Here is a 23517-nt window from a genome sequence, read left to right on the forward strand (position 1 = left end):
GGTGTGGAGGGGGTTGCAGTGGAGGGGTAGTTTTGCTGAGGCCCGACATCAACTATGAGATATTTGGGGCAGGTCATAGTGGCACGTTTTAAGGGAGCGTTGTCACGAAGGTAAACTCCTGCTTTCCAAAGTAACCAGTTGGACACACATTCACAAGGTGATCTACAAGAGCTCCAAGAAGACAGGAAAATTGGAATATAGTGATCATGCAAACATGCTTGTCCACCCAGAAGACCTGCTAGGTGTTAAACTAAACACTGGTCAATGACGTTGGGGATACCTGAATTTATAGGCACTGGCACAATTGAAAAGCAACTGTGTAATGTCTTGTGTTTAATAAAATTTACTTTACAAATATTCCCTTCCAACTTATGTTGAATAATCCTATTTTGAACATGTTTATTCTTTAGGTCTACGTACCAGTAAATTATTTTAAATGCCTTGCTTCTCAAAGTAAGATGGGTAGGTTCAGTGATGGAGCAGAAGCACTTTTGACACAAGAGCAATATTTGTTAATATTGCTCTTGTCTTGTCTTCACCTTTAATGATTTCCCTGTCAATCTGCTGAGGAGTTCACAGAAGGAATATTCGTTAACCTAACGCTGACACCGGTTGGAAAAAATCAAGTCGTGGAAATCGTTCTTTGCAAAATGTGGTATTGGAGTTTAATCTAAAAACACACTGGTAAGCTTTCTGATTGGATCCTTGCTGGCCATAAGAATAGTTAGTCACCTTTTTAAGGTAGTTATTAAACAGTTAGATATTTAGGTAGTTATTAAAAGGTTAGGTAAATAGCTAGTTATTAAACAGTTGAGGCTTCTCAAGGCAGAAACAATAGATGTGGATCTGCTTCATCAAGGACATGGTGACTGATACATGTCACCAAGGACATGGTAACTGGTACACACCTCATCAAGGGCATAGTGACTGGTACACATCATCAAGGACATGGTAACTGGTACACCCCTCATCAAGGACATGGTGACTGGTACACACCTCATCAAGGGCATAGTGACTGGTACACATCACCAAGGACATGGTGACTGGTACACACCTCATCAAGGGCATAGTGACTGGTACACACCTCATCAAGGGCATAGTGACTGGTACACATCACCAAGGACATGGTGACTGGTACACACCTCATCAAGGGCATAGTGACTGGTACACCTCATCAAGGACATGGTGACTGGTAAACACCTCATCAAGGGCATAGTGACTGGTATACCTCATCAAGGACATGGTGACTGGTACACACCTCATCAAGGGCATAGTGACTGGTACACATCACCAAGGACATGGTGACTGGTACACACCTCATCAAGGGCATAGTGACTGGTACACCTCATCAAGGACATGGTGACTGGTAAACACCTCATCAAGGGCATAGTGACTGGTATACCTCATCAAGGACATGGTGACTGGTACACACCTCATCAAGGACATGGTGACTGGTACACCTCATCAAGGACATAGTGACTGGTACACCTTTTCTCAGCAGAGAGCGGCGCGAGCTGGGCGGAAGTGAGGTTGGAGCGCAGAGCTGGTCGGGAAGGTAAGTGATTGATATTTGAGTGGGTGTAGCTGGGTAACAGTTAGAGGTGGGAAGGGGAGGAAGCAAGCAGTGCAGGGATCCCCTGTAGTCATTCCCCTAAACAATAAGTATACCGCTTTGGATACTGTTGGGGGGGACAGCCTAGCAGGGGTAAGCTGCAGTGACCGGGTCTGTGGCCCGAGGTCTGGCTCTGAGGCTCAGAAGGGAAAGGGGGAGAGGAGGAGAGCGCTAGTTATAGGAGACCCTATAGTTAGAGGGATGGACAGGCGATTCTGTGGACAGGGGCGAGACTCTCGGATGGTTTGTTGCCTCCTGGGTGCCAGGGTCCGAGACGTCTCGGACCGTGTCTTCAGAATCCTTAAGGGGGAGGGTGTGCAGCCAGAAGTCGTGGTGCACGTTGGCACCAACGACATAGGTAGGAAGAGAGGTGGGGAGGTCATTCAAGAGCTCAGGGAGTTAGGCTGGAAGCTAAAAGCTAGGACGGACAGAGTCGTCATCTCTGGGTTGTTGCCGGTGCCACGTGACAGTGAGGCAAGGAATAGGGAGAGAGTGCAATTGAACACGTGGCTGCAAGGATGGTGTAGGAGGGAGGGCTTCAGGTATTTGGACAATTGGACTGCATTCTGGGGAAGGTGGGACCTGTACAAGCAGGACGGGTTGCACCTGTACCAGAAGGGCACCAATATCCTGGGGGGTAGGTTTGCTAGCACTCTTCGGGGGGGTTTAAACTAATTTGGCAGGGGGATGGGATCCGGACTTGTAGTCCAGCAAGTAGGCTAGCTGTTTTTCAGGATGTCCAAGTATGTGGGGAGGCTGTGAAGAAGGTAGCACTGACAGGGAATACTTGCGGACACAGAGATGGGTTCAAGTGCGTATACTTCAACGCAAGGAGTATCAGAAATAAGGTCAGTGAACTTAAGGCGTGGATAGGTACCTGGGACTACGATGTTGTGGCCATCACGGAAACGTGGATAGAAGAGGGACAGGAATGGTTGTTGGAGGTTCCTGGTTACAGATGTTTCAGTAAGATTAGGGAGGGTGGTAAAAAAGGAGGGGGGGTGGCATTGCTAATTAGAAATGGTATAATGGCTGCAGAAAGGCAGTTCGAGGGGGATCTGCCTTTGGAGGTAGTATGGGCTGAAGTCAGAAATAGGAAAGGAGGAGTCACCTTGTTGGGTGTTTACTATAGGCCCCCCAATAGCTGCAGAGATGTGGAGAAACAGATTGGGAAACAGATTTTGGAAAGGTGCAGAAGTCACAGGGTAGTAGTCATGGGCGATTTCAACTTCCCAAATATTGATTGGAAGCTCTTTAGATCAAGTAGATTGGATGGGGCGGTGTTTGTGCAGTGTGTCCAGGAAGCTTTTCTAACACAGTATGTAGATTGTCCGACCAGAGGGGAGGCCATATTGGATTTGGTACTCGGTAATGAACCGGGACAAGTGATGGGCTTGTTAGTGGGTGAACATTTTGGTGATGGTGACCACAATTCTGTGACTTTCACTTTGGTTATGGAGAGAGATAGGTGCGTGCAACAGGGTAAGTTGTACAATTGGGGGAAGGGTAAATACGATGCTGTAAGACAGGATCTGAGGAACATAAGTTGGGAGCATAGGCTGTCGGGGAAGGATGTTGTGGAAATGTGGAACTTTTTCAAGGAACAGATACGACGTGTCCTTGATATGTATGTACCTGTCAGGCAGGAAAGAAATGGTCATGTGAGGGAACCTTGGTTGACGAGGGAGGTTGAATGTCTTGTAAAGAGGAAGAAGGAGGCTTACATAAGGATGAGAAAACAGGGTTCATACAGAGTAGTGGAGGGATACAGGATAGCCAGAAGGGACCTGAAGAAAGGGATTAGGAGAGCCAAGAGAGGGCATGAAACATCTTTGGCGGATAGGATCAAGGATAACCCAAAGGCATTTTATGCATATGTGAGAAACATGAGAATGACGAGAACGAGGGTAGGTCCAATCAAGGACAGTAGTGGAAGACTGTGTATTGAGTCGGAAGAGATAGGAGAGGTCTTGAATGAGTACTTTTCTTCAGTATTTACGAATGAGAGGAACCGTATTGTTGAAGAGGAGAGTGTGAAACGGACTGGTAAGCTAGAGGAGATACTTGTTAGGAAGGAAGATGTGTTGGACATTTTGAACAACTTGAGGATAGACAATTCCCCCGGGCCTGATGGGATATATCCTAGGATTATGTGGGAAGCAAGAGAGGAAATTGCAGTACCGTTGGCAATGATCTTTTCATCTTCACTGTCAACGGGGGTGGTACCAGGGGACTGGAGAATGGCGAATGTTGTGCCCCTGTTCAAAAAAGGGAATAGGGATAACCCCGGGAATTACAGGCCAGTTAGTCTTACTTCGGTGGTAGGTAAAGTAATGGAAAGGGTACTGAGGGATAGGATTTATGAGTATCTGGAAAGACACTGCTTGATTAGGGACAGCCAGCACGGATTTGTGAGGGGTAGCTCTTGCCTTACAAGTCTGATTGAATTCTTTGAGGAGGTGACCAAGCATGTGGATGAGGGTAGAGCAGTGGATGTAGTGCACATGGATTTTAGTAAGGCATTTGATAAGGCTCCCCATGGTAGGCTTATGCGGAAAGTCAGGAGGCATGGGATAGAGGGAAATTTGGCCAATTGGATAGAAAACTGGCTAACCGGTCGAAGTCAGAGAGTGGTGGTAGATGGTAAATATTCAGCCTGGAGCCCAGTTACAAGTGGAGTTCCGCAGGGATCAGTTCTGGGTCCTCTGCTGTTCGTAATTTTTATTAATGACTTGGATGAGGGAGTCGAAGGGTGGGTCAGTAAATTTGCAGATGAAATGAAGATTGGTGGAGTTTTGGATAGTGAGGAGGGCTCTTGTCGGCTGCAAAGGGACTTGGATATGATGCAGCTGGGCTGAGGAGTGGCAGATGGAGTTCAACCCTGCCAAGTGTGAGGTTGTCCATTTTGGAAAGACAAATAAGAATGTGGAATACAGGGTTAACGGTAGGGTTCTTAGTGAGGTGGAAGAGCAGAGGGATCTTGGGGTCTATGTTCATAGGTCTTTGAAAGTTGCCACTCAGGTGGATAGAGCTTGTAAGAAGGCCTATGGTGTATTAGCGTTCATTAGCAGAGGGATTGAATTCAAGAGTCGTGAAGTGATGTTGCAACTGTACAGGACTTTGGTAAGGCCACATTTGGAGTACTGTGTGCAGTTCTGGTCGCCTCACTTTAGGAAAGATGTGGAAGCTTTGGAGAGGGTGCAGAGGAGATTTACCAGGATGTTGCCTGGAATGGAGAATAGGTCGTACGAGGATAGGCTGAGAGTGCTAGGCCTTTTCTCGTTGGAACGGCGAAGGATGAGGGGTGACTTGATAGAGGTTTATAAGATGATCAGAGGAATAGATAGAGTAGACAGTCAGAAACTTTTTCCCCGGGTACAACAGTGTTACAAGGGGACATAAATTTAAGGTGAAGGGTGGAAGGTATAGGGGAGATGTCAGGGGTAGGTTCTTTACCCAGAGAGTGGTGGGGGCATGGAATGCGCTGCCTGGGGGAGTGGTAGAGTCAGAATCTTTGGTGACCTTTAAGCGGCAATTGGATAGGTACATGGATAGGTGCTTAAGCTAGGACAAATGTTCGGCACAACATTGTGGGCCGAAGGGCCTGTTCTGTGCTGTATTGTTCTATTGACATGGTGACTGGTACACACCTCATCAAGGGCATAGTGACTGGTACACATCATCAAGGACATGGTGACTGGTACACATCATCAAGGACATGGTGACTGGTATACCTCATCAAGGACATGGTGACTGGTACACATCATCAAGGACATGGTGACTGGTATACCTCATCAAGGACATGGTGACTGGTACACATCATCAAGGACATGGTGACTGGTACACACCTCATCAAGGACACGGTGACTGGTACACATCATCAAGGGCATAGTGACTGGTACACACCTCATTAAGTTGTTGAATGTACTGTTACCATTCCCAGATCATGACAAGGTTATTGTACCATTCCCAGTCCCACACTAGTTCCTCCAGTACATCTGCAGGAAGCTGCTTAGCTTGGAAGTCATCACAACATATTTCCATTACCTGGCAACAAATAAGCCCTCTCACATATGTCACAGTCTACTCATCAGTTATATAATTTATATTTGTCAACCATGTGGGATGGATCTTTAAACAGCTTGTAACAAGTCAGTCACTTATTGTTCTACGTGTGACAAGTACAAACTTTATCATGGATACTTCCCTCAGGTTTTGCCAGGAGATACACCTGTATCTACAGGAAAAGAACTTTGCCAGTCCATTTCCCAAATGTTCCACTATTCTGTTCAATCATGCTGGATCTTTTACGTTTTTAGCTTCCATATCATTGGTATCCCTACCTAACAAAAATCTACTGTTCATACATTTGAATTGACCTTTTGTCAACCGTCTTTTGGGAGTGTGTGTGTGTGTGTGTGCATGCACATGTGTGTGCGCACGTATATGTGTGTATATGCATGTGTGTGTGTGTGTGCGTGTAGAAAAATGCTTCCTGAGACCATATTTAAATAGTCAAGCTAACGGTGTGGCGTTATTGGGATGGTAAGCGTAAAATCCATGTTTATAGCTTGTCAAGTGAAAGGGCTGAGAGAGACATCTCTTGTTGGGGAGCTTTTCTTAGATTCCTTGAATTTGTTCATGAAGACAGGTTTCTATTCATGTGAAGCTTCAGAAACAGAACATTTCAGTTAAATTCTCAAAGGAGAAACAAATTATCAAATCTCCAGATCAGTGGCTTTGATCTTTATGTCATCATTGTCAACTGGAGCAGTGCCAGAGGACTGGACGCTAGCAAATGTTGTTCATTTGTTTAAGAAGGGGAGTCGGGACAGCTCTGGTAATTATAGGCCAGTGAGCCTTACTTCGATTGTGGGTTATAAGAGATAGGATTTATAATCATCTGAAAAGGAATAATTTGATTAGGGATAGTCAACATGGTTTTGTGAAGGGCAGGTCGTGCCTCACTAACCTTACTGAGTTCTTCGAGAAGGTGACAAAACACATGGATGAAGGTAAAGTGGTTGATCTATATGGACTTCAGTAAGGTGTTGGATAAGATTCCACACGGTGGGCTATTGGACAAAATACAGAGATTTGGGATTGAAGGTGATTTAGCAGTTTGGATCAGAAATTGGCGAGCTGAAAGAAGACAGAGGGTAGTGGTTGATGGGAAATATTCATCCTGGAATTCAGTTACCAGTGGTGTGCTGCAAGGACCTGTTTTGGGGCTACTGCTGTTTGTCATTTTTATAAATAATCTGGAGATAGGCATAGAAGGATGGGTTAGTCAATTTGAGGATGACACTAAGGTAGGCAGAGTTGTGGATAGTGCCCAAGGATGTTGTGGGTTACAGAGGGACATAGGTATGATGCAGAGCTGGGCTGAGAAGTGGCAAATGGAGTTTAATGCAGAAAAGTGTGAGGTAGTTCACTTTGGAAGAAGTAACAGGAATGCAGAGTACTGGGCTAATGGTAAACTTCTTGGCAGTGTAGATGAACAGAGAGATCTCAGTGTCCAGGTGCATAGATCCCTGAAAGTCACCACCCAGGTTGATAGGGTTGTTAAGAAGGCACACGGTGTGTTGCCGTTTATTGGTAGGGGGATTGAGTTTCGGAGCCATGAGGTAATGCTTCAGCTGTACAAGACACTGGTGCGGCCGCACCTGGAGTATTGCGTACAGTTCTGGTCACTGCATTATAGGAAGGATGTGGAAGCTTTGAAAAAGGTTCAGAGGAGATTTACTAGGATGTTGCCTGGTATGGGGTCTTTCTGGAAGAAAGGCTGAAAGAACTGAGGCTGTTTTCATTCGAGAGAAGACGGTTGAGAGGTGACTTAATTCAGACATATAAGATAATCTGAGGGTTAGATAGGGTGGACAGTGAGAGCCTTTTTCCTCGGATGGTGAAGGCTAACATGAGGGGGTTTAAATTGAAGGGTGATAGATTTAGGACAGACATTCGGGGTAGATGAGGGTAGGGCAGTTGACATGGTATACATGGACTTCAGTAAAGCCTTTGATAAGATTCCACATGGTGGGCTATTGGAGAAAATACAGAGGCATGGGATTGAGGGTGAGTTAGCAGTTTGGATTAGAAACTGGCTTTCTGAAAGAAGGCAGCGAGTGGTGGTTGATGGAAAATATTCAGCCTGGAGTCCGGTTCCTAGTGGTGTGCCACAAGGATCTGTTTTGGGACCACTGCTGTTTGTCATATTTATAAATGACTTAGACGCAGGCATAGGTGGATGGGTTAGTAAGTTTGCAGATGACACTAAAGTCGGTGGAGTGATGGACAATGTGGAAGAATGTTACAGGTTGCAGGGGGAATTGGATAAACTGCAGAATTGGGCTGAGAGGTGGCAAATGGAGTTCAATGTAGCTAAATGTGAGGTGATTCACTTTGGGAACAATAACAGGAAAGCAGAATACTGGGTCAATGGAAAGATTCTCGGTAGTGTGGATGTGCAGAGGGATCTTGGAGTCCATGTACATAGATCCCTCAAAGTTGCCACCCAGGTTGATAGTGCTGTTAAAAAGGCATACGGTGTGTTAGGTCTCATTCATAGAGGGATTGAGTTCCAGAGCCGCAATATCATGCTGCAATTATACAAAACGCTGGTGCGGCCACACTTGGAATATTGTGTACAGTTCTGGTCGCCATATTTCGGAAAGGATGTGGAAGCACTGGAAAAGGTGCAGAGGAGATTTACCAGGATGTTGTCTGGTCTGGAGGGAAGGTCTTATGAGGAAAGGCTGAGAGACTTGGGTCTGTTCTCATTGGAAAGAAGAAGGCTAAGAGGGGATTTGATAGAGACATACAAGATGATCAGAGAATTAGAGAGGGTAGACAGTGAAAGTCTTTTTCCTAGGATGATGATGTCAACTTGTATGAGGGGGCATAACTACAAATTGAGGGGTGATAGATTTAAGACAGATGTATAAGGCAGGTACATTACTCAGAGAGTGGTAAGGGTGTGGAATGCCCTACCTGCCAATGTAGTCAACTCAGCCACATTAGGGAGATTTAAACAGTCCTTGGATAAGCACAACAATGATTTTTGGATAGTGTAGGGGACGAGCTGAGAATAGTTCACAGGTCAGCGCAATATCGAGGGCCGAAGGGCCTGTTCTGTGCTATATTATTCTATGTTCCATGCTCTATGTTCTATGTAATTTCTTTACTCAGAGTAGTAGGGGCGTCAGTAGAATGTCCTGAGGAGGGTAAGTTGAAAAGCTGTGACAAGGTGAGTCTTTCTTCAGCATTATATAAGGTCTGTCTGACCAAGTAAGTGAGGGAGTGGTGGGGAAGTGATGGGATATTTTGTAGGGAAAGGTAGGGAGGAGCGAGTGGAATATTAGGAAAGTTGGTGAAAGCACAGAGGCTGAGGCAGAGTAGAGGTCACAGCAGTGTCAGGTGTTCAGACCCTGGAGGACAGAGCCTGCAACAGTGGTAGGCTCGCTGACGCTAAGGGCATTTAAATAGGCATTGGACATACATACGGATAATAATGGAATGGTGTAGGTTAAATGGGCATCAGATTAAATTCACAGGTCGGCACAACATCGAGGGCTGAAGGGCCTGCACTGCGCTATAACATTCTATGTTCTATGAGAGCTGGAGAGGTTTAAGGAAGGAATTGCAGAGTTATAGTCCAGATAGTTTAAGGAATACTGAAGGGAGTGAATTTGTGTGAGAGATGGGAGAAAGAGAGACAGAGATGAGCTTTTGTTGGGGGAGGGTGGGGGTGGAGGAGGAAGCACAGAGCTCTCAGAGGCGTCTGGGCGTGAGGGAGATTACAGAAATATACACGCTAAACACACAGACTAACAGATTCAAGAACAGCTTCTTCCCCGCCATTATCAGACTTCTGATTGGCCCCTCAAATTTTAAATTTAATGTTGCTCCCACTCCCTGTGCACCTTCTCTGTAGCTGTAACATTGTGTTCCTCGTTCTGTTCTATTACCCTAATGCATTTTGTATGGTATGATCTGCCTGTACTGCACACAAAACAACACTTTTCACTGTCCCTAGGTACATGTGACAATAATAAAACAAATCAAATAGGAAGGGATTGGAAAAGAAGGACATCGGTTTAAAAGTCAAGGTGATAGCAGACTGGGAATTAAAGCTGGTCCATGGTCACAGGGACATGCCATGGGTTAGAATATAGACAGCCCGAGGCAGGCCATGCACTGACACATTTTGCCCTCTGTACTAAAACTGTCTTCACTTACAGGATCCCTATCCCTCTATTCCCTTCCTATTCCTGTATCCGTCCAGGTGCTTCTTGAATGCTGCTATGGTGCCTGCTTCCACCACCTCCTCTAACAGCGTGCTCCAGGCACTCACCACCCTTTGTGTGATAAACCTGCCTCGCACATCTCTTTTAAACTTCCCCCATCCCTCTGCAACTGGAACCTGTGCCCCTGAGTAATTGACCCCTCCACCCTGGGAAAAAGCCTCATCCTTCACATTCTATCCTTGCCATTCACAATCTTATAAACTTCTATCAGGTCACCCCTCAATCTCCTGTGTTCCAGTGAAAACAAACCGCAGTCTATCCAACGTATCTTCATCGCTAAAATCCCCCAGACCAGGCAACATCCTGGTTAACCTTTTCTGTACCCTCTCCAAAGCATCCACATCCTTCTGATAGTGTGGTGACCAGAACTGTACACAATATTCCAAGTTTGGCCTCACTAAAGTTCTATAAAGCTGCAGCATAACTAGTCTATCCTTATACTCAATACCCCTGCCAATGAAGGTAAACATGCCATAGACCTTTTTACTACCTTACCTACCTGTGCTGCCCCCTTCAGTGATCTGTGAACCTGCAGACCCAGATCTCTCTGCATATCAATACTCCTGAGGGTTCTGCCATTCACTGTACTTGACTTTCCAAAATGCACCACCTCACATTTGTCCAGTTTTAACTCCATCTGCCATTTTTCTGCCCACGCTTCCAACTGATCTACATCCTGCTGTATTCTCTGACAATCCTCCTCACTATCCACAACTCAACCATCTTTGTATCATCCACAAACTTACTAATTAGACCAGCTACCTTTGCCTCCAAATCATTTATGTAGACCACAAATAGCAGAGGTCCCAGCACTGATCCCTGTGGAACACCACTAGTTACAAACCTCCATTCTGAAAAGCATCCTTCCACCGCTACCCTGTCTCCTATGACTAAGCCAGTTCTGTATCCAATTTGCCAGCTCACCCTGATACCATGTGACTTCACCTTTCATACCAGTCTGCCATGAGGGACCTTGTCAGAGGCTTTACTGAAGTCCATGTAGACAACATGCACTTTTCCCTCATCAATCATCTTTGTCACCTCCTCAAAAAACTTGATCAAGTTAGGGAGACACAACCTCCCCCACACAAAACCATGCTGTCTATCGTTAATAAGTCCATTTTCTTCTGAACATGCATTTATCTTGTTTATGGGAATCTTTTCCAACAACTTCCCTCCCAGCGCATTTATGTCCTCGTTGTCTACAGGAGTAGTGCCAGAAGATTGGAGGCTAGCAAATGTGGTTCCCTTGTTCAAGAAGGGGAGTAGGGATAACCCTAGTAACTATAGGCCGGTGAGTCTCACTTCTGTTGTGGGCAAAATCTTAGAGAGAATTGTAAGGGATAGGATTTATGAACATCTGGATAGGAATAATGTGATCAAGGATAGTCAGCATGGTTTTGTGAAGGGCAGGTCGTGCCTCACAAACCTTATTGAATTCTTTGAGAAGGTGACTAAGGAGGTGGACGAGGCGAAAGCGGTAGATGTGGTATATATGGATTTTAGTAAGGCGTTTGATAAGGTTCCCCATGGTAGACTACTGCAAAAAATACGGAGGTATGGCATTGAGGGTGAGTTGGAGGTTTGGATTAGGAGTTGGCTGGCTGGAAGAAGACAGAGGGTAGTAGTTGATGGCAAAGGTTCATCTTGGAGTGCCGTCACTAGCGGTGTTCCGCAAGGATCTGTTTTGGGACCATTGCTGTTTGTCATTTTTATAAATGACCTGGAGGAGGGGTTAGAAGGTTGGGTGAGCAAGTTTGCGGATGATACGAAAGTCGGAGGAGTTGTTGACAGTGAGGAGTTGTTGACAGTGGCAGGTTACAGCAGGATATAGATAAGCTGCAGAACTGGGCAGAAAGGTGGCAAATGGAGTTCAATGTAGCTAAGTGTGAGGTGATTCACTTTGGTAAGAGTAACAAAAGGATGGGGTACTGGGCTAATGGACGGATACTTGGTAGTGTGGATGAGCAGAGGGATCTTGGTGTCCATGTACACAGATCTTTGAAAGTTGCCACCCAGGTAAATAGTGCGGTGAAGAAGGCATATGGCGTACTGGCTTTTATTGGTAGAGGAATTGAGTTCCGGAGTCCTGAGGTCATGTTGCAGTTGTATAAGACTCTGGTGCGGCCGCATCTGGAGTATTGTGTGCAGTTTTGGTCGCCATACTATAGGAAGGATGTGGAGGCACTGGAACGGGTGCAGAGGAGGTTTACCAGGATGTTGCCTGGTATGGTAGGAAGATCGTATGAGGAAAGGCTGAGGCACTTGGGGCTGTTTTCATTAGAGAAAAGAAGGTTTAGGGGTGACTTGATTGAGGTGTACAAGATGATTAGGGGTTTAGATAGGGTCGACAGTGAGAATCTTTTTCCACGTATGGAGTCAGCTATTACAAGGGGGCATAGCTTTAAATTAAGGGGGGGTAGGTATAGGACAGATATTAGGGGTAGGTTCTTTACTCAGTGAGTCGTGAGTTCATGGAATGCCCTGCCAGTAGCAGTGGTGGACTCTCCCTCTTTATGGGCATTTAAGCGGGCATTGGATAGGCACATGGAGGATAGTGGGCTAATGTAGGTTAGGTGGGCTTGGATCGGTGCAACATCGAGGGCCGAAGGGCCTGTACTGCGCTGTATTCTTCTATGTTCTATGTTCTATGTTCTTTCCTACTTTCCTTGTATATTTCAAGGGCTTCATCAATTCCCATCTTCCTAGATCTTATGTATACTTCCTTTTTCTTTCGACCAAGGTCATAACGTCCCTGGTCATTCAAGGTTCACATAATTTGCCACATCTATCCTTCATTCTCACAGGAACATGCCTCCGCTGAACTCTTACCAACTGCCATCTGAAATACTCCTGCACTTCCAATGTACACACAAACAGTCGCCTCCAATCAAGATTCTGCCTAATATTGTTATTGTTCGCCTTCTTCCAACTGAACACCTTCACCCGAGGATTGCTATAATGCTTATCTATGAGCCCCTTAAAACTCACAGTATTATGATCACTACTTCAGAAATGCTCCACCATTGAGACTTCACGCACCTGGCCAGGCTCATTTCCCAAAGCCAGGTCCAGTATAACCCCTTCCCTACTTGGACTGTTTACATACGGTGTCAAAAAACCGTCCTGAATGGTCCTTAGCAAATTCTGCCCCATTCAATCCCCTAGTACGTAGTGAGTCCCAGTCAATATAGGGGAAGTTAAAATCATCCACCACTACAACCTTGCCTGTTTTCCCATCCTTTGTGTGTGGCATATGGAATCTGGAGAGACAGAGAGAGAGAGAGAGAGAGAGAGAGAGAGGAAGAGAGAAAAAGAATCAACTTTCCACCAATCAGCACTCTCCTCTCTTGAAGTATAAGGTTTGGTTTCCCCTTGAATTGGTATTCTTGAGAAGCCTCGTGATGAGTGCGAGATGCAAACTTCCAACAAGATCTATCTTTTCTTGCAAAACTTTGCTCATTATTCAGTTCTGAAGAAGAATCAGACTGGACTTGAAACATTAACCCTGTTTCTCTCTCCACAGACACTGCCAGACCTGCTAAGTTTCTCCAGCACTTTCCAATTAAGTTATTTCCGATCTCTAGCGTACGCAGTATTCTGCCTTTGCGTTGGTGAAGCCGTGCTCATACCTGATGTAGCCCTCCACGCTGCTGTGTCCACACAGCTGGTCCTCCATCAGGTACGTGTTGTGAGATGAGGAGATGAAGTAATGGCAGAGAGGTTGTGACATATCCTGATACAGAGCCTCATGTTCAGGGTTAAAGATGGAGCCATCAGGAGAGCACAGGTACATGAGGAATCCGTCTAATGTCATGGCGTGGAGGTTCCTGGCTGAAAAGATATCAAAGAGAAACAGAGAACAGCAATGATTACACCCTTTGACTCACTTGCAAACATGGCATGCCAATCTGAACTCACAGCTCACCCTGTACTCAATAGCATAGTGCTCCATCAGCACTGGGTTCAAATCCTGGCCACTTTACATGGAGAGGGACTCACTGACATTGCAGACAGTTCTGAGAAGGTTGACTCCACTGAATCCAGGACTGATGGGATTCTTGTTTGAGGGGAGGTTGGGTGGCCCCATAACTCAGTGGTTAGCACTGCTGCCTCACAGCACCACCGACCCCGGTTCAATTCCAGCCTCGGGTGACTGTCTGTGTGAGTTTGCACATCCTTCCTGTGACTGCGTGGGTTTCCTCCGGGTGCTCCAGTTTCCTCCCACAGTCCAAAGATGTGCAGGTTAGGGTGGGAAATTGGCCACAGTGTCCAGGTCCATGCAGGCTAGGTGGGTTAGCCATGAGGGTTGCAGGGTAGGAGGTGGGGGTCTGGGTGAGAAGCTCTTTGGAGGGTTGGCGTGGACTCAATGGGCCGAATGGCCTGCCTCCACATTGTAGGGATTCTATTCTAAGTTGGGATAAAGGGAGCTTTTTCAGCACGGCAACCTGCAACTAGTAAGAGCCACAGGGATCAGGCTGGGACTGCCATTACTTACAACCTGGATGAATGAGTTGGATGAGGAAAGTAAATGTAAGGTTGCAGGTGGGTGGGCAAGTAGTGAGGGCGTCACAGAGAATCCGGTGAGGGGTGAAAATTGACAGATAGAATGTAATGGGGTTTTTTTATTCACTCATGGGATAAGAGTGTCTCTGGCTGGCCAGTTCTTACTACCCGTCCCGAGCTGCCCTTGAACTGAGAGCCTTGCTAGGCTATTTCAGAGTCAGCCATGTTGCCGTGGATCTGGAGTCACATGGAGGCCAGACCAGGTGAGGATGGCAGTTTCCTTCCCTGTAGGACATTAGTGACCCAGATGGGTTTTTCCAACAATTAACAATGGATTCATGGTCATGATTAGATTCGTAATTCCAGGTTCTTAATGAATTCAAATTCCACCATTTGCTGTGGAGGGATTCGAACCCGGGTCCCCAGAACCTTAGCTCAGTTTCTAGATTAATAACATTAAGCCATTGCTCCCCCTCATGGGGAAATGTGAGGTTATGCACTTTGGCAGGAAGAATAGAGGAGCTGAATATTGTTTAAATGGAGAAAGACTGCAGGAAGCTACATTACAGAGGGATTTGTGAATCCTCATACACAAATCACAAAAAAACCAGAGTCCATGTTCAGTGAGGTAAATGGAACGCTAATCTTTATTTCAAAGGGAGTGGGGAAAAAGGAGGGAGATTTAGCTAAGAACATACAAGTCACCAGGTGCTGGTTTGGACTGGGGGGAGCAAAGGTGAAGGGGTGAAATATAGGGGGGTAGGTTGCGCTTCGGCGGGTCGGTGTGGACTTGTTGGGCCAAAAGGCCTGTTTCCACACTGTAAGTAATCTAAAAAAATCTAAAGCCAGCAGTCACATGACACCAGGTTATAGTCCAACAGGTTAATTTGAAATCGCAAGTTTTCGGAGCACTGCCCCTTCACATGTTCACGTTACCTGATGATGGGGCAGTGCTTCGAAAGTTTATGATTTCAAATAAATCTGTTGGACTATAACCTGGTGTCATGTGACATCTGACTCAGGCCACAGCTAGAATAACGTGGCCAGATTTGGGCTCCTTATCTAAGGAATTATAGACTGGCATTGGGGGCAGTCCAGAGAGAGTTCAGTGGGAGTTGATCCCAGGGATAGAGGGACAGTTTTTTGAGGAGATTTTGAGAAGGTTGGTCCTGTATTCATTGGAGTTTAGGAGAATGAGAGGTGACCTTATTGAAAGATACAAGTTTGAGGTGGTAGGGGTGTGGGGGGAGTGATTGGAATTGACGGGATGGGAGCTGAGATGATGTTGCTCCCTCGATTGGGAATCGAGAGTTGGTGAAGATGGAGAGGGGGTCTGATGCTTTCACTCAGAGGATGTGGTCACCCTGGATGTTTGCTCCCTCTCCCCAGCTCCCATACCTGTCTCCGACGGTTCATATCTGGCAATTAGATCCATGGCAAATGTCTCCAAGTTCTCCACTTGCTCGAGTTGCTCGTACTTCAGAAAATCTACAAACTCTAGGAGGGTCAGCTTCTTCCTGTCCTTGGAGAATTCGTTGAAGAGTCGGCGAATGTCATCGCGCTGAGTCAGAGCTTTATAAAACAAAACAAACTCGTCGCCCTCCAGTGTTCCTGAGTGTGACCTGTCGGCCATCTGGAGGGACAAAGAACACAGAGAAGCACATTGAAACCGGAGACCCCCGCCCCCCCCCCCTCCCCCACCCTGTTTTCTGGGAAAGGCTGGGGGATTATTGGCTGTGCCTCTGCACTCACATCCCTCGATACATTTCACCCGGCCTCAGTTTCTCAGATGCCTCCTCCTTGTCAATTTTAAAACTGCGTCCTGAGTGAGTTCTCTCCTCAACCCTGGCCATCTCCCTCTTTGTAGAGACGGATGCAAAGTCTTCATTTAACATGTTTGGATGGCACCGGGGTTCAGCAGTTAGCGCTGCTGCCTCACAGTGTCAGGGACCCCAGATTTGATTTCCATCTCAGCCAACCCTCTGTGTGGAGTTTGCACATTCTCCCTGTGTCTGCGTGAGTTAACTCCAGGTGCTCTGGTTTCTCCCACAGTCCAAAGATGTGCAGGTGAGGGTGAATTGGCCGTGCTAAATTGCCCATAGTGTTCAGGAATGTGTACGTTAGGTTCAATAGTCAGGGTAAATGTAGAGTAACAGAGAATGGGTCTGGGTGGGATACTCTTCGGCGGGTCGATATGGACTTGCAGGGCTGAAGGGCCTGTTTCCACACTGTCGGGATTCTATTCTATTGTACATTCAGAAGTCACACAACACCACGTTATAGTCCGGCACCTGACACAGGAGTAGCGCTTTGAGAGCTTGTATTTTCAAATAAATCTGTCGTACTATATCCTGGTGTTATGTGATTTCTGACTTTGCCCACTCCCAGTCCCACACTGGCACCTCCACATTGTTTAACACCTCAGCCTCTGGGTATAAATCTCCCTTTTCCCATTCTGTATGTTCCTGTCGATGGCTTCACGATTCTCTCGTGTGTGTTAGCTGATGGTTTCTCTTCATAATCCCTCTTTGTTTCTTCTGTTTGCTTTCTCACTCTGCGCCCCCCCCCCAACCCATCAGATATATCTGCATTCAGCTTGCTTCTCTCTCTTGTATATTCCACCTGACACCTGTCATAAACACACTTTCTTTCTTGTTTGACTCTTTCTATCACCGCTGTCATCCAGGGAAGTCTGGATTTGTTTAACCTACCTTTCCTTACTGAGGGAATGTATCTTGGGTATAACCACTTTGGAGACGGCCCATTGTTTCACTGTAGTTTTCCCACAACCTTTAGCTCCAGTCTGCATGGCCCAGTTCTGTCACTTGTCTCAATGAAGTCAGCATTCCTCCAGTTAATTACTCTTATAATGATCATGGTCTCAGAATTGCTTCCACACAGACACTTCATCTGCCTGGCTCATTCCCGAGAACCAGGTCTCACGGGGTCTCCATTCTGTTTGGATTGGACATACATGGGGGTGGCACAGTGGCTCAGTGGTTAGCACTGCTGCCTCACAGCACCAGGGACACGGGTTCAATTCCAGCCTCAGGCAACTGCGTGTGGAGTTTGCACATTCTCCTCACGTCTGTGTGGGTTTCCTCTGGGTGCTCCGGTTTCCTCCCACAATCCAAAGCTGTGCAGGTTAAGGTGGAGTGGCCATGGGAAATTGTCCGAGGATGTGCAGACTGGGTTGGATACCCATGGGAAATGCAGGGATAGGTTAGGGTGCGCTGCTCTTCAGGGGGCCAGGATGGACTCGATGGGCGAAATGGTCTGCTTCCACACTGTATGGATTCTATGGTACACTGTTGTATGAAATTCTCAAACACAATTAATGAACCCTTGCTCCTTACACTGCCAGTATCTCAGTCTATATTCAGATAATTAATGACCTTCATTTAAACCACTCTATAATTTCTTTACTTCTCTGTAATTTCCTTCCCAACATTTAATGGTCTATAGACTACGTCATGTAATGTAATCATGCCCTTTCTGTTCGGTAGCTCTATCAAATCAATTCTGTTTTTAATCCTCTGAGATGTCCTCTATCTCTAGAGCTGCAATACTCTCCTGACCAACACTGCCTCCCTTTCCTGGCTTTACAGAACTACTTGTATTCAGGAAGATTTAACATTCTGCTCTGTCTTCCTCGGTCAGCAGTTTGTTATAACCACAACACAATAATCCGGGAGAAAGTGAGGACTGCAGATGCTGGAGATCAGAGTCGGGAGAGGAGTGCTGGAAAAGCGCAGCAGTTCAGGCAGCATCCGAGGAGCAGGAGATTCGACATCACGGGCAGGAGTCCTTCATCAGAAAAGCCCATCTCTGTCTCTCTTTCTCTCTCCTTTCCTAACTAACAAATAACTTATCGCAAAAAAAACCTGCAGATAGTGGAGATCTGGACATTCCCATCTTCTGCTTTCCCAGCCAGTTACCGTGCCAGCTTCTTGCTGCACTCAAGGAATCCCTATGGAAACAGGCCATTCAGCCCATCGAGTCCACATCTACCCAACCAAATCCACCCCCATGCCGTATAACCCTGCATTTCCCATGGCTTACCTACCCACCCTGAACACGATGGGCAATTTCCCATGGCTTACCCACCCACCCTGAACACGATGGGCAATTTCTCATGGCCAAACCACCTTAACCTGCACATTTATTTGGACCATAGGAGGAAACCGGAGCACCCAGAGGAAACCGTGCAGAGAATGTGTAAACTTCACACAGACAGTCGCCCAAGGGTGGAATCGAACCCAGGTCCTTGGCGCTGTGCGGCAGCAATGCTAACCACTGAGCCAATATGCTGCATTACTCTGAGGGAGCATTACCCTCACCAATAACCAGAACAACAAAAGCAATTCACTAAGACTAACCCTAACCCTATCTCAGGGGACCCCTGCACCCCCTCCCTCTCTTGGACTGCCTGGAGATACCCATTCCCCTATTCTGCAGTGTGACACCTCCCTGAACATACTGCCCATGTGAAACTCTGCCCCACTATGACACAACATTTTCCAGCCAATCTCACTTTCTGCTGAACCTGCGTCATGTGAAATGTTTTTTTTTCTGAAATTCACAGGAAGTGGTCATCACTTAATGCCCGGAGGGCAGGTGGGGGGCAACTGCATTGCTGTGGGTCTGGAGTCATGTGTGGAGTCACACTGTCCCCAGCATCACCCCCAGGACAGGGATAGCCGGGGGGGGTCGGACCAGCTAAACATAGTAGATTTCCTTCTCTGAAGGACATTAGTGAACTCATCATAGCTTTTCCACAGCAATTGGCAAAGGTTCCATGATTATCGTTAATTAGATTAGATTAGATTACTTGCAATGTGGAAGCAGGCCCTTCGGCCCAACAAGTCCACACCGACCCACCGAAGCGCAACCCACCCATACTCCTACCTTTACCCCTAACCTAACACTATGGGCAATTTCCCATGGCCAATTCACCTGACCTGCACATCTTTTGGACTGTGGGAGGAAACCGGAGCACCCGGAGGAAACCCACGCAGACACGGGGAGAATGTGCAAACTCCACACAGTCAGTCGCCTGAGGCGGGAATTGAACCCGGGTCTCTGGCGCTGTGAGGCAGCAGTGCTAACCACTGTGCCACCGTGCTAATCTCAGTTTTACACTGAATTCAGCTGGAACGGCCTGCCTGCAACAGTACAGGACTCACCAACTTGAAGGGCATTTAAATGGGCATTGGATAAACAAATGGATGGAAATGGAATAGTGTAGGTTGATGGGCTTCAGATTGGTTCCACAGGTTTGTGTAACATCTGTGGAAGTCTTTCCCACAGAGGGCTGTCAAGGCTGGGTCATTAAAGCAGATTTAAGGCAGAGACAGTCAGAGCTTTTAACCAGGAAGGGGGGTTCAAAGATCTTGGGGGAAAAGGCAGGAAAGTGGAGTTGAGGGTGATCAGGTCGCCGTGGAATGGTGAAGCATACTCGATGGGCCGAATGGCCTACTTCTGTTCTTCCATCTCTTTAGCCTTATTGTGGCAGCTCAGTAACAGCCTGTTGTGGAGGTGACAGTGAACAGAGCAGATCTTCGGGAAGGACATGGAGGGAGATTGATCAGAACAGGATGAGGGGTGAGGGGCCCCAGGAAATGTGGAGAGACGGGAGAAGCTGGGGTTACCTTCCTCAGAGCAGAGAGGGTTCGGCAGGGATTTAATGAAAAACATCAGGGGAATGGTATGAATTATGAATTGGACAGCTCTGTCAAAGAGCCAGTATACACACGATGGGACAAATGGCCTCCCTGTGCACTAACCTGTGGACTGTGCAGAGAGTGGGATTAGGAGGAAGGACGCACCTTAAAGAGCCTCAGGGAGTGGTCCTCATTCATATTGACGTTCATCATCTTCAACAGAAGCCGCACCTCCTTAAAGTTCATGCACCCGTCTTTATCCTTATCGGCTTTCTGGAACCAATCACTGATCCACGTCAGAGAGTTAGGGAAACGAAACACAGAGCCTTCTGCAACATACTGACTACACGGGGTTAGGTACAGAGTAAAGCTCCCTCTACACTGTCCCCATCAGACACTCCCAGTACAGGGACAGCACGGGGTTAGATACAGAGTAAAGCTCCCTCTACACTGTCCCCATCAAACACTCCCAGGACAGGGACAGCACGGGGTTAGATACAGAGTAAAGCTCTCTCTACACTGTCCCCATCAAATACTCCCAGGGACAGGGACAGCACGAGGTTAGATACAGGGTAAAGCTCCCTCTACACTGTCCCCATCAGACACTCCCGGCTCAGGGACCGCATGGGTTTAGATACAGAGTAAAGCTTCCTCTACACTGCCCCCATCAGACACTCTCAGTACAGGGACAGCATGGGGTTAGATACAGAATAAAGCTCCCTCTACACTGTTCCCCATCAGACACTCCCAGTATACAGGGACAACACGGGGTTAGATACAGAGTAAAGCTCCCTCTACACTGTCCCCATACTCCCAGGACAGGGACAGCATGGAGTTAGATATAGAGTAAAGCTCCCTCTACACTGCCCCCATCAGACACTCCCAGGACAGGGACAGCACGGGGTTAGATACAGAGTAAAGCTCCCTCTACACTGTCCCCATCAAACCCTCCCAGGACAGGGACAGCACGGGGTTGGATACAGAGTAAAGCTCCCTCTACACTGTCCCCATCAAACCCTCCCAGGACAGGGACAGTACGGGGTTGGATACAGAGTAAAGCTCCCTCTACACTGTCCCCATCAAACCCTCCCAGGACAGGGACAGCACGGGGTTAGAGCCCGTGTATCTAGCTGGGTTTGTGCTGATACTGTGTCCTGTGTGGTTCCTACTGAAAATGTTCAATGGGAACATCGAAACCTTCATCTCTGACACCCCACTCCCCAAACTTCACCACTCGCCTCCCCGGACGATGCTCATTTATAACAAGCTGGTTTTATTGAAGAAGGATATTGGTCGAGTTTCTCCTTCTGGTCCATGTTTTTGACATTCTCGATGAGTTTGCGGATTCCCTGGATCCAGTGATCCGCCTCCTGGGCAGAGTCAGCCACTAGATCCAGGTTTGCTCGTCTTCCCCGGAAAACCACGGTGAAACAGCGGTCAGCTGTGAACTCATCAGCAATACTCTGCAGGATCTCGGACTGGTGACCCTCACGCACGGCCTCAATGTCACTGATCGAGACTGGGAGGGGGGGAGAGGGAATAGAGAGAAATTACTCCATCACTCAACAATGTCCAGCTCAGAGTCAACCCACTCAGAGAAACCCAGGGAGTTCACACCCTGACTCATACAGACATTATCGACTGCCCCATATCCCAGTCACAGACACGATACTGGGCTATCTCCCCTCCCTCATTGTCTCACCCTCATTGTCTCCCCTCCCTCACTGTCTCCCTCTCACAGTCTCCTCTTCCCTCACTGTCTCCCCCCTCACAGTCTCCCCACCCTCACTGTCTCCTCCCCCTCACTGTCTCCCTCTCACTGTCTCCTCTTCCCTCACTGTTTCCCCCTCACTGTCTCCCCACCCTCACTGTCTCCTCCCCCTCACTGTCTCCCTCTCACTGTCTCCTCTTCCCTCACTGTCTCCCCCTCACTGTCTCCTCTTCCCTCACTGTCTCCCCCCTCACTGTCTCCTCTTCCCTCACTGTCTCCCCCCTCACTGTCTCCCTCTCACTGTCTCCCCACCCTCACTGTCTCCCCCCTCACTGTCTCCCCCTTACTGTCTCCCCCTCACTGTCTCTACCTTCCCTCACTGTTCCCCCTTCACTGTCTCCCCACCCTCACTGTCTCCCCCCTCACTGTCTCCCTCTCACTGTCTCCCTCTCACTGTCTCCCCCCTCACTGTCTCCCCCTTACTGTCTCCCCCTCACTGTCTCTACCTTCCCTCACTGTTCCCCCTTCACTGTCTCCCCACCCTCACTGTCTCCCCCCTCACTGTCTCCCCCTTCACTGTCTCCCCACCCTCACTGTCTCCCCCTCACTGTCTCCCTCTCACTGTCTCCCCACCCTCACTGTCTCCCCACCCTCACTGTCTCCTCTTCCCTCACTGTCTCCCCCCTCACTGTCTCCCCTTGCCTTCACTGTCCTCCCCCCTCACTGTCTCCCCTTGCCTTCACTGTCCTCCCCCCTGTGTTCCCTCCTCCCTCACTGTCTCCCCCTCACTGTGTCCCCCTCCCTCACTGTCTACCCCCCTCACTGTCCTCTCTCACTGTCTCTCCTCCCAGTGTCTCCTCCCCCTCATTATCTGCCCCTCCCTCACTGTACCCCCACACTCTCACTGCCCACCCCTTCCTTCACACTCTGTCCAACTCTCCTGCCCTCCCCCTTCCTCATCTCACCCCCTCTCTCTCTCTCTCTCTACTCCCTTTTTCCCATCCTCTCATCCCTCTCTTTCCCAAGATCCTCCCTCTCTCCCCCCCCCCCCCCCACCATTCTCTCCCCCGTCCCTCTCTCTATCTGCCCTCTCTCCCTCTATCTCTCGACCTTTTATTTCTCATCACAAAGCGATGAGTCCAGATGGTGTCCCTGGCTGAGCACTCAGACTCCAGTCTCCCAGCCTGCCTTGATCCCCTACATTTATCCCCCCGATATAATGAGTCCACAGCAGACGCCATTTTCCTAGCCCTGCACTCATCCCTGGAACATCTGGACGACAAGGACACCTACATCAGACTCCTACTCATTGACTACAGCTCCACCTTTAACACCATTATTCCCCCTAGACTGACCTCAAAACTCTGTGACCTTGGTCTCGGCTCCACCCTCTGCACCTGGATCCTCAGCTTCCTGACCCACAGACCGCAATCAGTGAAGATCGACAACACCACCTCCACAATAACCCGCAACACTGGAGTCCCCCAAGGATGCATCCTCAGCCCCCTACTGTACTCGCTGTGCACCCACAACTGTGTGGCCACATTCCACATGAACACCATCTATAGGTTCACTGATGACACCATCGTAGTTGGACAGATATCTAACAATGACAAGTCAAAATACAGAAGGAATATCGAAGGCTTGATGATGTGGAAGCAAAGAGGTTCTTCTGCAGCTGTACAGGGCCCTGGTGAGACCACACCTGGACTACTGCAT

General features: G+C 47.8%; 1 protein-coding gene across 7 annotated transcripts in view; it reads right to left on the reverse strand.

Moving 5' to 3' along the window:
- The window catches only part of LOC122547116 (1-phosphatidylinositol 4,5-bisphosphate phosphodiesterase delta-4-like), a 140561-nt gene that overhangs the window by 49570 nt on the left and 67474 nt on the right, over positions 1 to 23517 (reverse strand). For all 7 annotated transcript variants that reach the window (XM_087989406.1, XM_087989402.1, XM_087989405.1 and 4 more), the window contains 4 exons: positions 21378 to 21606; positions 20253 to 20382; positions 15823 to 16057; positions 13551 to 13752 (listed from right to left, as the gene is read on the reverse strand). In XM_087989406.1, the coding sequence (XP_087845532.1) occupies positions 13551 to 13752; positions 15823 to 16057; positions 20253 to 20382; positions 21378 to 21606 (796 nt within the window). The remainder of the gene's footprint in view (positions 1 to 13550; positions 13753 to 15822; positions 16058 to 20252; positions 20383 to 21377; positions 21607 to 23517) is intronic.

Source organism: Chiloscyllium plagiosum, unplaced genomic scaffold (assembly GCF_037043375.1).
Source record: "Chiloscyllium plagiosum isolate Xiang-an unplaced genomic scaffold, Cpla_swu_hap1 HiC_scaffold_7, whole genome shotgun sequence".
In the NCBI taxonomy this organism is placed as follows: Eukaryota; Metazoa; Chordata; class Chondrichthyes; order Orectolobiformes; family Hemiscylliidae; genus Chiloscyllium; species Chiloscyllium plagiosum.